General features: G+C 43.0%; 2 protein-coding genes across 11 annotated transcripts in view; both read right to left on the bottom strand.

The window, feature by feature from the left end:
• The window catches only part of mam (mastermind), a 400368-nt gene that overhangs the window by 34407 nt on the left and 352364 nt on the right, over nucleotides 1-13597 (bottom strand). The gene's annotated exons all lie outside the window — the stretch shown is intronic.
• On the bottom strand, nucleotides 8510-10320 carry LOC135707587 (general odorant-binding protein 99b-like). The gene is made up of 2 exons (XM_065229460.1): nucleotides 10223-10320; nucleotides 8510-10167 (listed from the first exon to the last, which is right to left on the bottom strand). Exons 1-2 carry the CDS (start codon nucleotides 10259-10261, stop codon nucleotides 9775-9777), a joined length of 432 nt encoding a protein of 143 aa, XP_065085532.1. The 5' UTR covers nucleotides 10262-10320; the 3' UTR covers nucleotides 8510-9774.

The following is a 13597-nucleotide window of genomic DNA, read 5'->3' as shown; positions in this document are numbered from 1 at the left end:
CCACATGGCAAATAAACGCAGGCAACGGTGATGTTGGGGCCTCCCTTAGCTCAGTCGGTAAAGGCGCAGCTACAAAGCAAGACCATGCTGGAGGTGGCTGGGTTCAATTCCCGGTTCGGTCTAAGAATTTTTCGGGTGGGAAAATTTCTCGACTTTTATACCAATGCAAAAATGGTACAGCCATCGAAAGTTCTCAATTAATAACTATCGAAGTGCATCTAGAACACTAAGTTGAGTGCACGCAATAAGCTAATATGCGATATGCAATAAGCTTTAAATGCAAAGACGAAGAAGAAGAAGAAGGAGAAGAAGAAGAAGAAGAAGAAGAAGAAAAACGGTGATATTGACTGGTTCTGTAAGTTGAACCCCTAGTATGGGTAATTGTGAGTCCAACTCGATAACCCGGAAGGGGGTATCTTGACGGACGAACGTGAGGTGATTGAAGGGTGGAAGCAGCACTACGATGGATATCTGCATGGGGCAGAGGCAGAGGATCAAGGCAGCAGGAGGAATGACTTCGTCGGTACAGCGGATGAGGGGAACATGCCAGTTCCCACGATAGGTGAACTTAAGGATGCTATCCGACAGCTTAAGAACAACAAAGCAGCTGGTAAAGATGGTATCGGAGCGGAACTTATTAAAATGGTCACTTGTCTGCACCGACTGATAGTCAGGATCTGGGATACAGAACAGCTACCGGAGGGAGTAATATGCCCAATGCATAAAAAAGGCGACAAGCTAGAATGTGAGACGCGGCCCACAAAGTGCTTTCCAAGTTCATCCTTCGCCGTCTATCGCCGCTAGCAAGCAGATTTGTGGGAAGTTATCAAGCCGGTTTTGTGGACGGGCGAACGACAACGGATATCAAGTCCCTACGCACCACCTATTCATCGATTTCAAGGCCGTGAAGAGCTATGGAAGATTATGGACGAGAACGGTTTTACAGGGAAGCTGACCAGACTGATCAGGGCTACGATGAATGCTGCGTGAAGATATCTTATCAAAGGACTTCGACAAGGCGATAGTCTTTCCTGCCTCCTGTTCAACATTGCGCTAGAAGGTGTCATAAAACGGGCGGGCTTTAACATGCGGGGTACGATCTTCAATAAGTTCAGCCAGTTCATCTGCTTCGCTGACGACATGGACATTGTCGGAAGAACGTCTCCGGTCGTGGTGGAGCAATACACCAGACTGAAACGTGAAGCAGAGAAGGTTGGATTAAAGGTGAATACGTCGAGGACAAAGTATCTGTTAACTGGAGGAACCGATCTCGCAAAGGCAGAAGTGTGACAATCGACGGGGATGACGGGTGGATGAATTTGTATACCTCGGATCATTGGTGACGTCAGATAACAACTGCAGCAGAGAAATTCGTAGACTCATAATTGCCGGAAGTCGTACTTAGTACGGACTCCACAAGACACTGAGGTCGGGTAAACTTCACCCCCGTACTAAATGTTCCATGTACAAGACGCTGATAAGACCGGTAGTTCTCTACGGACACGAGACGTGGACGATGCTCGAGGAGGACCTGCAGTTTTCGAACGACGAGAGCTTAGGACCATCTTTGGCGGGGTATGTGAGAACGGTGTATGGAGGCGAAGGATGAACCACGAGCTGGCGCAACTCTATGGCGAACCCAGTATCCAGAAAGTCGCGAAAGCTGAACGGGTACGATGGGCGGGACACGTTGTAAGAATGCCGGACAACAATCCCGCAAAAATTGTGTTTACCTCGATTCCGGCCGGTACAAGACGCAGAGGAGCACAGCGAGCAAGGTGGTTAGACCAAGAGGAGCAAGATCTAGGAAGTGTGGGACGGTTAAGAAATTGGAGACAAGCAGCCACGAACCGAGTTAGTTGGCGTAACATTGTGACGCAGGTGCAATCCTGAGGGACGTCGAACCAGGAAAAGTAAAGTGAGTACTGCAAGTACTTTGGAATGAACTGAATCATTTATGAAAGCTTTGGAAACAGTTTAGAAAGAACTGAACAACTTCAGACAATTTCATAACTTCTCCGGAAAGTACTTAATCAATTCATACAAGTTTTAAATCACATCCGAAAGTTCAAAATATACATGCACACTAGTGGCACTTAGTGACAGAATTTTTAACCTTCATCTTCCGAACGCCCTTGGTCTTCTGAACTACTTTGGTGAAGAGTCGAACTTCCTAAGTGGTCGGGATCACGAGATAACGAGATAACAATTTGTAATTGTAATTGGTTTGGCATGTGTATTGAGGTGAAATGACAGGACAATCAGAAATGTCTTCACCTTGGCTGTCCGCAAATCGAAAGATGGAACACATTCATACTTACTCATTCATACGAGTACTGTCGGATTGAGGACTGAAAGAAGAGATTCATTTGCCATAGGTCTACAGTGGTTTGCTGTCATTCGTCGATCGGTGCCGTTCTACACGAATAATTGATGTGGTCAGTAAATTATAGTTAGCGTCAAGCATACATTCAGCGAGCATCATGGATTCATGTTCTATCTTGAGAATATACTTGAACCTTCATTGGTCATTGCAATGGTCTGGTGCAGGTGCCAAAAAGTGTGCTAAATGTGCCACTTGCATGTCGTTTCACCACTCACTCTTACCTGTCATCATCGCTTGAGTAAATCATTTTATAAGGAAAATTAGTACAGCAAAAATCATTACTGTATTCATCAGCAGTTGCCATTGATATTGCTGGAATTTGTCGTGAAAGTCTTCATAATTTGGTTTTTAAATCCCTCGACATGCCCTTGATAAATCATTTCTGGACTTGATAAGAAAGTTCTCCGGACTTTTCTTTACAGATTCTTGGAGACCTGTGGTCTTTCTCTTGATATCTTTAAGAATCAACTTGGAAGCCTTCAAGCCAATTGTTAACAATGCTATTCAGAGTCTTCAAACATGGTTTGGCAAACAGTTTGGCATCCTTTCGGTTTTACTTGAACTTGATCTGGATGTTTTCTGGGCTTGTCCTGGACGATTTTTTGATGTGCTCAGGAAGTTGTCTAAACATTTTCATAAGACAACTTTAAATTCTTGCTTCAAAGTGCTCGAACGGTTTTAAATCAACTCTAGATTAGCCTCTCAAAATTTCAACTCATTTGGTAAGAACCTGACTTGGCACAACCCATTTGAAGTTTATATGGAAGCTACTATGGGAAATCTAAATTAGTTGATCATTGCCTTCTAGCCTTTTATTCCATCTTATGACATGATCAAGCAGTTGTTTTGTAGGTAACACTGTTTTGTAAAGTGTGACTTAGTGGTCTATTCAATGCTCCAAAAACACCAATGTTGCTGCTAAATAGTTGATTGAGCATAATCATAAGACATCAGTGACTTGAATCATTAATAAATTTTGTTCCTTACATTTTATCGAAAAGTGGTCTTGAACAAAGTTGTAGCTGAGAGAATTTTCAATTTGATCATTTTTCATTCATCAGCTATCATTTTTTAAAGTAGAGTGAACTGGTTAATTTTGAGATCGATATGAACCGAAATTATGGTTTCTCCATAGTAATCTCCATATAAACTTCAAATGGTTTCGTACCAAATGAGTTGAAATTTTGGGAGATTAATCTGGAACCGATTTGCAACCGTTTGAGCACTGTGCAGCGAAAATCTAAAATTTTGCATCAGTCTAATGCTCATGGATTTCTAGGCTTTAATCGGCAATGCAAGAATTTGAACATTTCAATTTTCACTTGGCGCTCTTGAAGTGGAAAAATATTGCTAAGCCCCCGGTGATGAAAACAAGCGCTTGTAGATAATTGCACGGAATTAAAAAAAAATAAAGACATAATCCAAACATTTAAACATAGTTTAGTTTTTTCAGAGCAGGGAAGTTCCATTAATTTCAGTAAAATAACAGGAATTGAATAGAAAATCTGATAAAATTCATAGATTTCTAGGACAAATAAGAACATTCCGAACTCTTTAGATTAATTTTGAATACTATAGTGATGTTCCAAGAACTTTAATGAATATCCGAAGCGTTAGGAAAAGTTTCAAAAACTTAAGGAAAGTTCCAAGAGATACTCGAATGTCCAGAGCTTTGGTGAAGATCAAATATCTTTAGGAATTGTTTCCAAGAAATTCATTTCAGTTCTATGAAATTTCAATAAATTTCGTGAACATATATGAAGGTCAGAGAACTTCACGACAGCTTTATGAAAACAGAAATTTTACAAGATCTTCGAAAAAACTCAGCTAACTTCAGGTAAGTTTATAGATCTTTTGGAGAGCTTCAGGAAAGTTCTGAGAATGGCAGTTCCATTAACATCCGAAAACGTGTAAAAACTTGATGGAAGTTCCAAGAACTTCTGGAAAATTATGAGACCTTCAGATTGCATAACTTTATAGATGTTCCAAGACCAAAGCCCAGAAAACTTCAAAAAAGTAAAGAGTCCCATGATCGTCAGACAAATTTGAACTTCAGCAATGTTCCCAGAACTACAGGAATGCCCAGAACTTTGGGGAAGATCAAAGATCTTTCAGGGTTGGTTCCGAGAAATTCAGTTCAGTTCTTCGGAAATTTTCGAGAACTTAGTTGAAGCTCAGAGAACTTTTCGACAGCTCCATTAACTCCTAGAAAATTACAGGAACTTTACAAAACCTTCAAAAAACCTCAGCAAACTTCAGGTAAGTTCATAGATCTTTTGTGAATTTCGGAGAGCTTCGGGAAAGTTCTAAGAATGTCATGGCAGTTTCATGAACATTCGGAAAATTGTGAATACTTGAGGGAAGTCATCGAACCAGGACCAACTTCTATAACGGACTCTGAATACACCACCATAACAAAATAGCCGATCAAATGCACCAAACCAGGAACATCTACTAACTACGACAGCACCGCGACAGCCAACTCTGATTATCAAATACTCTGTTACCAGGGAGGTCTCTTCTGGACTGTCCACTCCTCTTAATTAGTGGGTCCCTTCTGGATACCCCACCTCATTAACTCTATACTAGGGAGTCTCTTCTGGCTCCCCACCGCTATTTCTTTTTTTTTTTTCCTTTGGTTTGTTTTTTCTGTGCTGAGCACCAATGCTACCGACGTGTCAGGTAGGCAGCTCCCACACCTGGACCCTACCTATCGACCCATCAACTCATGAACCGGGGACCAACGGCTTTACTTCCCATCCGAAGGAAGGCGTGATCAGAGATGTTATGCCTCAGAACATCCCGGCGGCGCCGACTGGGATTGAACCCAGGCCTACTGGGGTGAGAGGTACACCGCTATTTCAAACTCTCTCACTAGAGGGGGACCCCTTCTGGATTCCCCAATATTCGTCAAGAGATGAACGAGCCTCTGGCTGAAAGTCTCGCTAATGAAGATAACCTAACCTAACCTTGATGGAAGTTCCAAAATCCTCAGGAAAATTCTGAGATCTTCAGATTGCAACTTTATAGATGTTCCAAGTACACAGCCCAACAAAGTCAATTTCAATCGAAAATCGTCAAGCGACAACGAAGCTGTCAACCATCACTTTCAAGTGAAAGTCATTCTGTCTTCTCTTCGAGCAGATCCCCTTCAACATCAACAGAACCACTTTCGATCAGTTTATTAAGCTGTTTGTTTTGGCTTGACTTGTGTTCATTTCGTCTTTTATTGTCAAATGAACTTACTTTCGGATTGAAGCGCAGTTTTTCTGACTTTGGTTGATTGTTCACGGGAATCGGGATGACGTCTAGAGTCCGAAAATCGGTTACCGACGCGATTTTTAAACCCAAGATGGCGGCTTGCGATTTCAGAAAAAGTGGGAAATACTGACGCCGACCCAGTTTTGGGTACTTTTGGGAGCGGGGTGACGTCTATATGCCATCCAACAAGTACAATAACGGGGCCGACGACCAGAGTTTGAACCAGAGCCATTTTGGAATTAATCATGGTGACATCCGGGTTAAGATAACAAGTCAGATCAACCACAAAATGCATATTTTCGTTTCCTGGAAAGTCACGTAGAGGTCGGAAATCCATATCTGACGCAAACTTTTAATCCATGGTTACTTCCGGATTCCTATAGTGTAAAATACTCTACAACAGTGTTGGCAAAATCAGAAATCAATTGATATTTTTCCGCTCTCATGGGCTCGCAATATCACGCGTGCTATTGGAACAAAATATCATACTTGATATTGATTTTACAAGCTCCTTTGATATTGCGAGACTATTCACAACGTGCAAAAATCAAGCTGAGAGTTGACACGACACAAAAATGATTCCATTGCACATCGTTTTCTTAGAAAGAGAAAGCATAGTTTGCTATCTCTTTTTAAGCTTCAACGATGGCAGACGCGAAGGGACTGCTGCAAGCCGTTATGGAAGTTTCGGTTGCATTCGGGTGTAAAGCAAAAATCATTGAACTCAATCTCACCACAGTTTGGTGAGATTTGCAGTTGGTGAGTTTTGTTAGCTTGAGATTCCGAGCTGCGATATCACAGCTTGCAAAATCAACCGCAGTTGTTTGCTTGTTGATTTTTGTCTACGAAAATCAAGCGTGATCTTGGGCGTTGGTGAGATTTGATTTTTTGATATTTTCCCAACACTGCTCTACAATGTGATAATTTTCTGAATAAGGACGACAAGTAAAGGTGACTTCAGGTTTTTGAAAGTGGCAAATACTTCTCGGGAAATACCTATACTCTAAGCAATTTGACATTTTCGGGTATCGGAAGTCGCCTCTGAACGATGACAGGGTGTCGACTCGATGAAGAAAACAACATCCCCTGATATTCCCTGATTTTCCAGTAATTTTCAAACAAATTCCAGTTGCAGTGTCTACATGGTTTTGTCAACACGATCTCATCAGCTACTACTTTCCTCAGATATGTATTACCCAACTAACAGTTCTAGCTGCAGACCAGCCTATACAGGCGCAAATTAGACGCATAACGTAATTTTTCGGTTGTATCAGCTAGTCTGCAGCCAAAATTGTTAGATGGGTAGTGTACATGAGCATGAGCATAAGCATGATTGACCGCCCACGGTTGCTACTCTGTTATTGCCAGACCAGCTGTAATTACAAAGAGAACCAATAGACGATGCTTGGGACTAGCAATCATCCTCAATGTGTAAATACTGGTGATCTCGAATTAGGCAATACCAGCGCCAGCCGCGCCTGAACGCAGGTCAAGAAAGGAATGGGTAGGAATGTGTTGACGTGACACTCGCTTTGATGGAAGCCGAGGAGTCCTCTGCACTTCCACGAGGAATCACAGGGATGTTGGGTAAGAGGGTTGGGTTAGCAGCAGGGTTCGTTTTGGTAAACGATAAGCTGAATTGATGTCCTAACGATCGTATAACGCGAAGGAGCTTGGGATTGAACCCACGGTCTTCTGCTCAGAAAGCAAAAACGTTTGCCACTAGGCAGACGAGCTCCTTTTTAATCATTGACGAATCTTGAATGTGGATGGACTTGAGATTAGACTCATGACGTTCTGCTCAGTAAGCAAAAACGGTTGCTCTAAGGCCACCGAGGCTCTCATATCACATTATAGCGTTACTCAAGTTTTTATAACTATTCAAACACGGCACCGACGACAACGAAAAGTTTTACAAAATACACGATTAACAAGCGATATTTTAATATTTTTAATATGAAAGGATCTGGGACCGCGTTTTTCTCCTCAGTAAGCAAGCCACTGCAACCGACGTGAAATCCTAAAACTAAAAGCTACGAAAGAGTACTTAGGCCTTCATTAAGATCCACTTTCACGCAACGTTCAATGTTTCGATTTTCTCTTTACGCATGGTTCAGACAATCATAACAAGCTATGACCGACGTGACGATTGTTTAAGACCTGGTTAAACAAGCTATTCAAATAAAATTACGTTCTCGAATTTCACTCGGAATGTAATGAACAACAGAAATACGCGATATGTTAGATGGGTAGTGTACATGTTTATAAAAAGACAGAAATCGCGGTTGCCAAAAACGGGAAGGCACCACATTTTTTTCTAAAATCACAAATTGTAATCGCGGTAAGTGCCATGAAAAGGAAACTGCAACCATCTTGATAGCAGTCTACAAACAAGTCTTGTTTAATCGCTTAAAATATTCAACAAGTTTGCTCAATTTACTCCATGATATGAGAAGAGATCCTTGGGATGGCGATTATCTCACCCTTAGAAGCAGTGTTGAGAATATTCACCAAAACTCACTATGACTCGCGAACTTTTACCTTGTTGAACTTCGTGAAATATCGTGAACTTTTTCAACTCGGCTTCGGAAGTTCTTTTCTGACTGTTTCTGAACTCAACGCTAGGGGCAGAAATTCAACCAGTTCTCCTACATCTTACATATGAAACACTTGTCTTTAATCCCTTGAGCACAATTTGAGACCTAGCTCCGCAAGAAATGAGATGAGTGAAAAGAACTAACTTTTGGGTACTTTTTTCATACCGTGCAAAGTGGTAGAACTTCACAAGACTTTATTCTTAATGTACTCGTAAAGCAGTCGGTCTTCCTGGTAGCATCTTCATAATTCCAAACCTAACCGTCTCCCTTCCAGACGCCCTTGGCATTCTGAACAACTTTGCCGAAGACAACATCACCTTTGCAAATAATCAGGATTTCGAGATATAGCATAATAAATGTAACTGTTTCTGAGCGAATCCATACTTATGGCTAGTAGTGTATTAGTTTAGAAATTAACAAAGTAATATGGCTTATTTTATAGAAGTTAAAAGTAATAACATATCTCTGATTTGTTTAGATTCTATAGTACTAATAGAAAAATGCTCTAAATTGGTCAATTCAAGAGATACAAAAAAGCTTTTCTTAACAAAGTTGCTTGAAATGAGCTGAGCAACAACTTTACCGAGGAATGTATACCTTTATTTCTGCAAATAAAAGACTTGATCACTTGTCCGTATTGTCAATATTGTCGTGTATGGTCGATATTTTGCAGCACCGATTGGTGCTAAGTTCATTGAAATCCACTATGACGCCAAATCTAGTTCGCTACCAATGATCTCAAATCAAACACTAACACCTAATTATTGAACTCGATTGACCTTACCCGGTTTCATATAATCCCACCCGCCGCAAATGCAGCAAAAGCAACTGCAAATTTTCCACGATTACCACTTCGCTGCATGGCAAAGGTCGATTCGGGAATGCATATTTCATCGAATGGGAAATCCAACAGCAACTGATTTTGCCTTTTTTAAACATTCGAATCCTCTCCCACGGCTCCCCCGATTCCCACCAATTAATATTTGCCAACCTCAAATATGCCGACCATTCCTGCATAGGCAAACAAATATCATTTCGACCTGCAACACTGAAAATCGACCAAATCCCATTTCCGTGTGAGAATCGGAAAAACCTGACATCAACTCACCCAGGTACTACCAAACCATTGCATTACCATTAATGGAGGACACACACACACACACACACAATCACGCTAGACCGGTCCGTGCTAAATCCGCTCTGCCATCAAAGTTCCACATTTGAACCGATCTAAAATGGTGCCGTCGATTTCCATTTACGGAGAGGGCAAAGAGGTGTCATGCTGCTCATATCACTGCGAAACCCAAACATTCTGAAACTGTTTCCCAAATGTAGCTGTGTGTGTGTGTGTGTATGAGTGCGTGCCCATTCCGACAGAGAATGCATCGTGGTGGTGCACTGATTCAAATATGTTCAATTTATTGATGATAATAATTGGATTTCACACCTCTTTCGTTCACCTCCGAAGCGAAATCGATAATCGCTCGCTCAGACGGACATTTTATTCCAAACAACTCAAAATCGAAACAACTAATTCTTATCCTTGATGTGCTGTTTGGCGGATTTCATGGCACAGTGGAAGGACAGGTACGACTTCCGGCAAACATCCGACTGGACTTCCTCCGCGGGCAGAGCCTGGACGCATTCGGTCGTCGCTTGCCGGTGCTCTTCGAAGCCGCTCTTGCCTTCCACCTGCTGGGCCACCAGATCCCAGTTGGTGCCGGTCTCGTCGTCGTAGAATTCACTCAGGATTCCAACGCATCGAACCAGGCAGTGCAACTCCCGGTCGTCGGAGGTGTAGTCCTTCGTGCCCTCGATCTGTTGCATAATTTCGGCGGACGTTCCGAGGATTTTCGAACACTTCTGACGGAAGTCACGGTAGTTGTCTGCGGTGTAGGCAGCCGCTTGGCAGTGGTGGAACAGCTGAAGGGGGATCGAAACGTTCAGACTTGAAACGACATTCAGATGAGCTACTTACAATTCCGATGAGCAGAAAGACCGCGACAAAGAACTTCATTGTGCACTACTTTTCCAGGGGACGATCGCGGAGGAACTGAATGCTGAACCGACTGCGGATGGTTGCATTTATTGAGATTTGCGTGTAGCGATCAGAAGGTCGCCAACGTCAATCGAACCAGGAATTGATAAGGAATGAGAGCAATCATCACAACTAAATCACAACAACAGTATGATTGATAGCAGAATTGGACTTGCAAGAGTAGATGCAGGCCATGGTTTTGTAATGGAAAATTAAAAAAAAATCACCCTTCCTGTATTGAGTATTAGTTTCCACCTTCGAATCCGACAGATGTCACCACGCCAGAGTTTTGCGGTATAGAGATTTTCAAAAAATCAAAATTTCTCTTCAAACATTGCTTCATGTGGTAAGAAAATTTCTACATATTGCGATATAGTGGATCTCAGAATTTCGTAAAAGTTGGTAGTTTTGTTCCTTATCGCAAAACATTAGACCCGTATTTTTTTTTATTTTGTCATTAGGGTAACCATTTACTATGTTAGGGTGGTCCAAACATTCGATGTTTTTCGTTTTTTTAATTTCAACAATGACTTTTTCCAAAAATTCTTAACTTTTGAACCACTGAAAGGATTTCAAGGATCAAAATAACAAATGAAAAAATATAATAATATTAAAAATTGGGATTTAAATTGGTACTAGACTGGTGCGGCATGCCAGGTCCTTGAAATCGGATCAGTCGATTTCAGTTGCTGATAACGGATTTCATCGATCATCATTCCTAATCTTGTTTGGCAGCTCACTAGGTAAGTCGCTTTCAATCTGATCGATCCCCCTTGCACATCTTCATCTTGTTCCAGTCGGGTCGCTACCAAGAACTATTTTCATTAGATCGTTATCCGACATTGTTACAATGTACCCAGCCCACCGTAGTCGCCCGATTTTCGTATTCGATCTAAATTTCTTAACTAACAAATCTGCTGCAATCAGAAACGATTCAGGAAATTCCGAATTGAGGTGAAACTTTTCAAAGCCGATTCAAAACTGAGTCTGAACTTTTTTGAAGGGTGTTCAAACTTTCGAATAAGTCAGCAACATTTTCCTAACTGAGTCTAAACATTTCTGTTATATTCAAAGTGTTTTTATGTTACTTCATACGTGAAGTTTAGATAGTTTAAATGTTAGATAGCATTTCCAACCAACTCATTTCTGTTATGTTATTCAATCCTTTTGACAGTTGCCAAAGCTTTTCTGAGATTCAGAACACGGGTTCGAAACCTTACCATAATCCAACGTTATGCGCCAATCGATGCTGCCGAATTGCTGGACAAAGAGAACTTTTACAGTCAACTGAATGCTGTCGTGAACAAGACTCCAAGAGGTGATATCAAGATCTACACAGGCAACTTTAATGCGAAGATCGGATCCGACAACTCGGACTATGAGCGCATTATGGGACGATGGGAGATATGAGCGAGAACGGCGAGCTGCTTGCAGAGTTTTGTGGCAACAACGACATGGTGATCGAGGATTCGCTCCCATCGCCCAGTGCATTAAAGTCACATGGGTCTCCCGTGATGGATATACAGAGAACAAAATCGACCACATCTGCATCAGCCGAAAATGGAGACGGAGCCTTCTTGATGTTCGGAATAAACGCAGCGCTGACATCGCGTCTGACCACCATCTCCTGGTCGGTGAGATCCACCTACACATTGCGCGGGTTCAACGGCGGGAGGAGAGACTCGGGCGGCGATTCAACACACGCCGACTGTGAGACCCAGCAGTGAAGAGATCGTTCGTCGAAGAACTCGAGGCTCGCGCAGCTAATATTCCGGAAGGTGGCAGCGTAGAAGAACAGTGGACGAGCTTCAAGGAGTGGATCAACGATGAAACCTGGAGGAAGATCGAGGAGCGGAGAGAAGCAAAAGCCGCGATAGAGCGAGCAAGGACCCGAGGAGCCAAGAACGAGGCCCGTCAGCGGTATTCGGCTCTAGAGAGGGAAGTTAAGCGTTCCTGTACACGGGACAAGCGAGCGTGGGTGGACTCCCTGGCTGATGAAGGGGAAAAGGTCGCAGCAACTGGCGATATCCGCCTCCTCTATGATGTTTCACGACGCCTGAGCGGGGCAAGGATGAACGCAAGGATGCCTGTGAAAGACGCGACTGGACAGTTGCTCACCGACCCCACTGACCAGTTGAAACGTTGGCTGGAGCACTTTGAACAACTTCTCGAAGTTTCAACGGTCAACCAACCATCAACATCTCGACATGATCTGCCAAGGGTCAACACTAAAGCTCCATCATTGCAGGAGATAGAAGCAGCCATCCGAAGTATGAAGTCCAACAAAGCCTATCAGCAGAGATGATCAAAGCTGACCCCATGCTATCCTCACAAATGTTGCATCAACTATTCGTCAATATCTGGGACACCGCGACTTTTCCGGCCGACTGGACGCAGGGCGTCTTGGTAAAACTCCCCAAGAAGGGGGATCCAACTGTATGCGACAACTGGCGAGGCATCATGTTACTGTGTATTGTTCTCGAAGTTCTGTGTAAAGTTATCCTCAATCGGATACATGAGAAGATCGACGCGACTCTCCGACGACAGCAGGCAGGATTCCGTGCTGGAAGATCCTGTGTGGACCATATTGTCACGCTCCGCATCATCTTGGAGCAGGTCAATGAGTTCCAAGAGTCCCTGTACTTGGTATTCATTGACTACGAAAAAGCTTTCGACCGACTAAACCACGAAAACTTGTGGGGCGCCCTTAGACGCAAAGGAGTCCCTGATAAGATCGTCAACCTCATCGAAGCGCAGTACGAGGCTTTCTCATGCAGAGTGTTGCACAACGGAGCCTTGTCTGACCCGATTCGGGTAATCGCGGGTGTGAGGCAAGGATGTATATTATCACCGCTACTGTTCATCATCGTAATCGACAAGATCATGGTTGGAGCCGTTGACCGTATACCGAACCGTGGGTTGCTGTGGCAGCCTATTACCATGGAGCATCTCAACGACTTCGATTTGGCTGATGAAGTTGCGTTATTAGCACAACGGCGCTCTGACATGCAGAGTAAGCTCGATGACCTTGTGGAACGCTCCTCTGAAGCAGGTCTAACCATCAACGTCAACAAGACCTAATCGGAACACGGAAAAACGTTCCAATTTCACGGTAGCTGGTGCACGGATTAAGAAGGCGAGGGCTGCTTTTGCCAGTTGGCGAAATGTATGGAGAGCGAATCAGATCAGTCGACGCACCAAAATCCGAATTTTTAACTCGAACGTGAAGTCTGTATAACATGGTGTGTATCACCGGAGAACACTCAGAAGCTGCAGGTGTTTATCAACCGATGCCTGCGGTACATAATTCGTGCT

Source organism: Ochlerotatus camptorhynchus, unplaced genomic scaffold (genome assembly GCF_037179485.1).
Source record: "Ochlerotatus camptorhynchus isolate MF236.1 unplaced genomic scaffold, CSIRO-AGI_Acam_v1.1 ptg000314l, whole genome shotgun sequence".
Taxonomy (NCBI): domain Eukaryota; kingdom Metazoa; phylum Arthropoda; class Insecta; order Diptera; family Culicidae; genus Ochlerotatus; species Ochlerotatus camptorhynchus.
Note: the sequence above shows the minus strand (reverse complement) of the source record. Positions and strands in the feature narration are given on the sequence as shown.

Coding starts and splice junctions, on each gene's coding strand:
- LOC135707587 (XM_065229460.1), bottom strand. CDS start 10,261: ATGAAGTTCTTTGTCGCGGTCTTTCTGCTCATCGGAATT. Junction 10,168..10,222: donor TCTTTCTGCTCATCGGAATT/GTAAGTAGCTCA, acceptor ATCCCCCTTCAG/CTGTTCCACCACTGCCAAGC.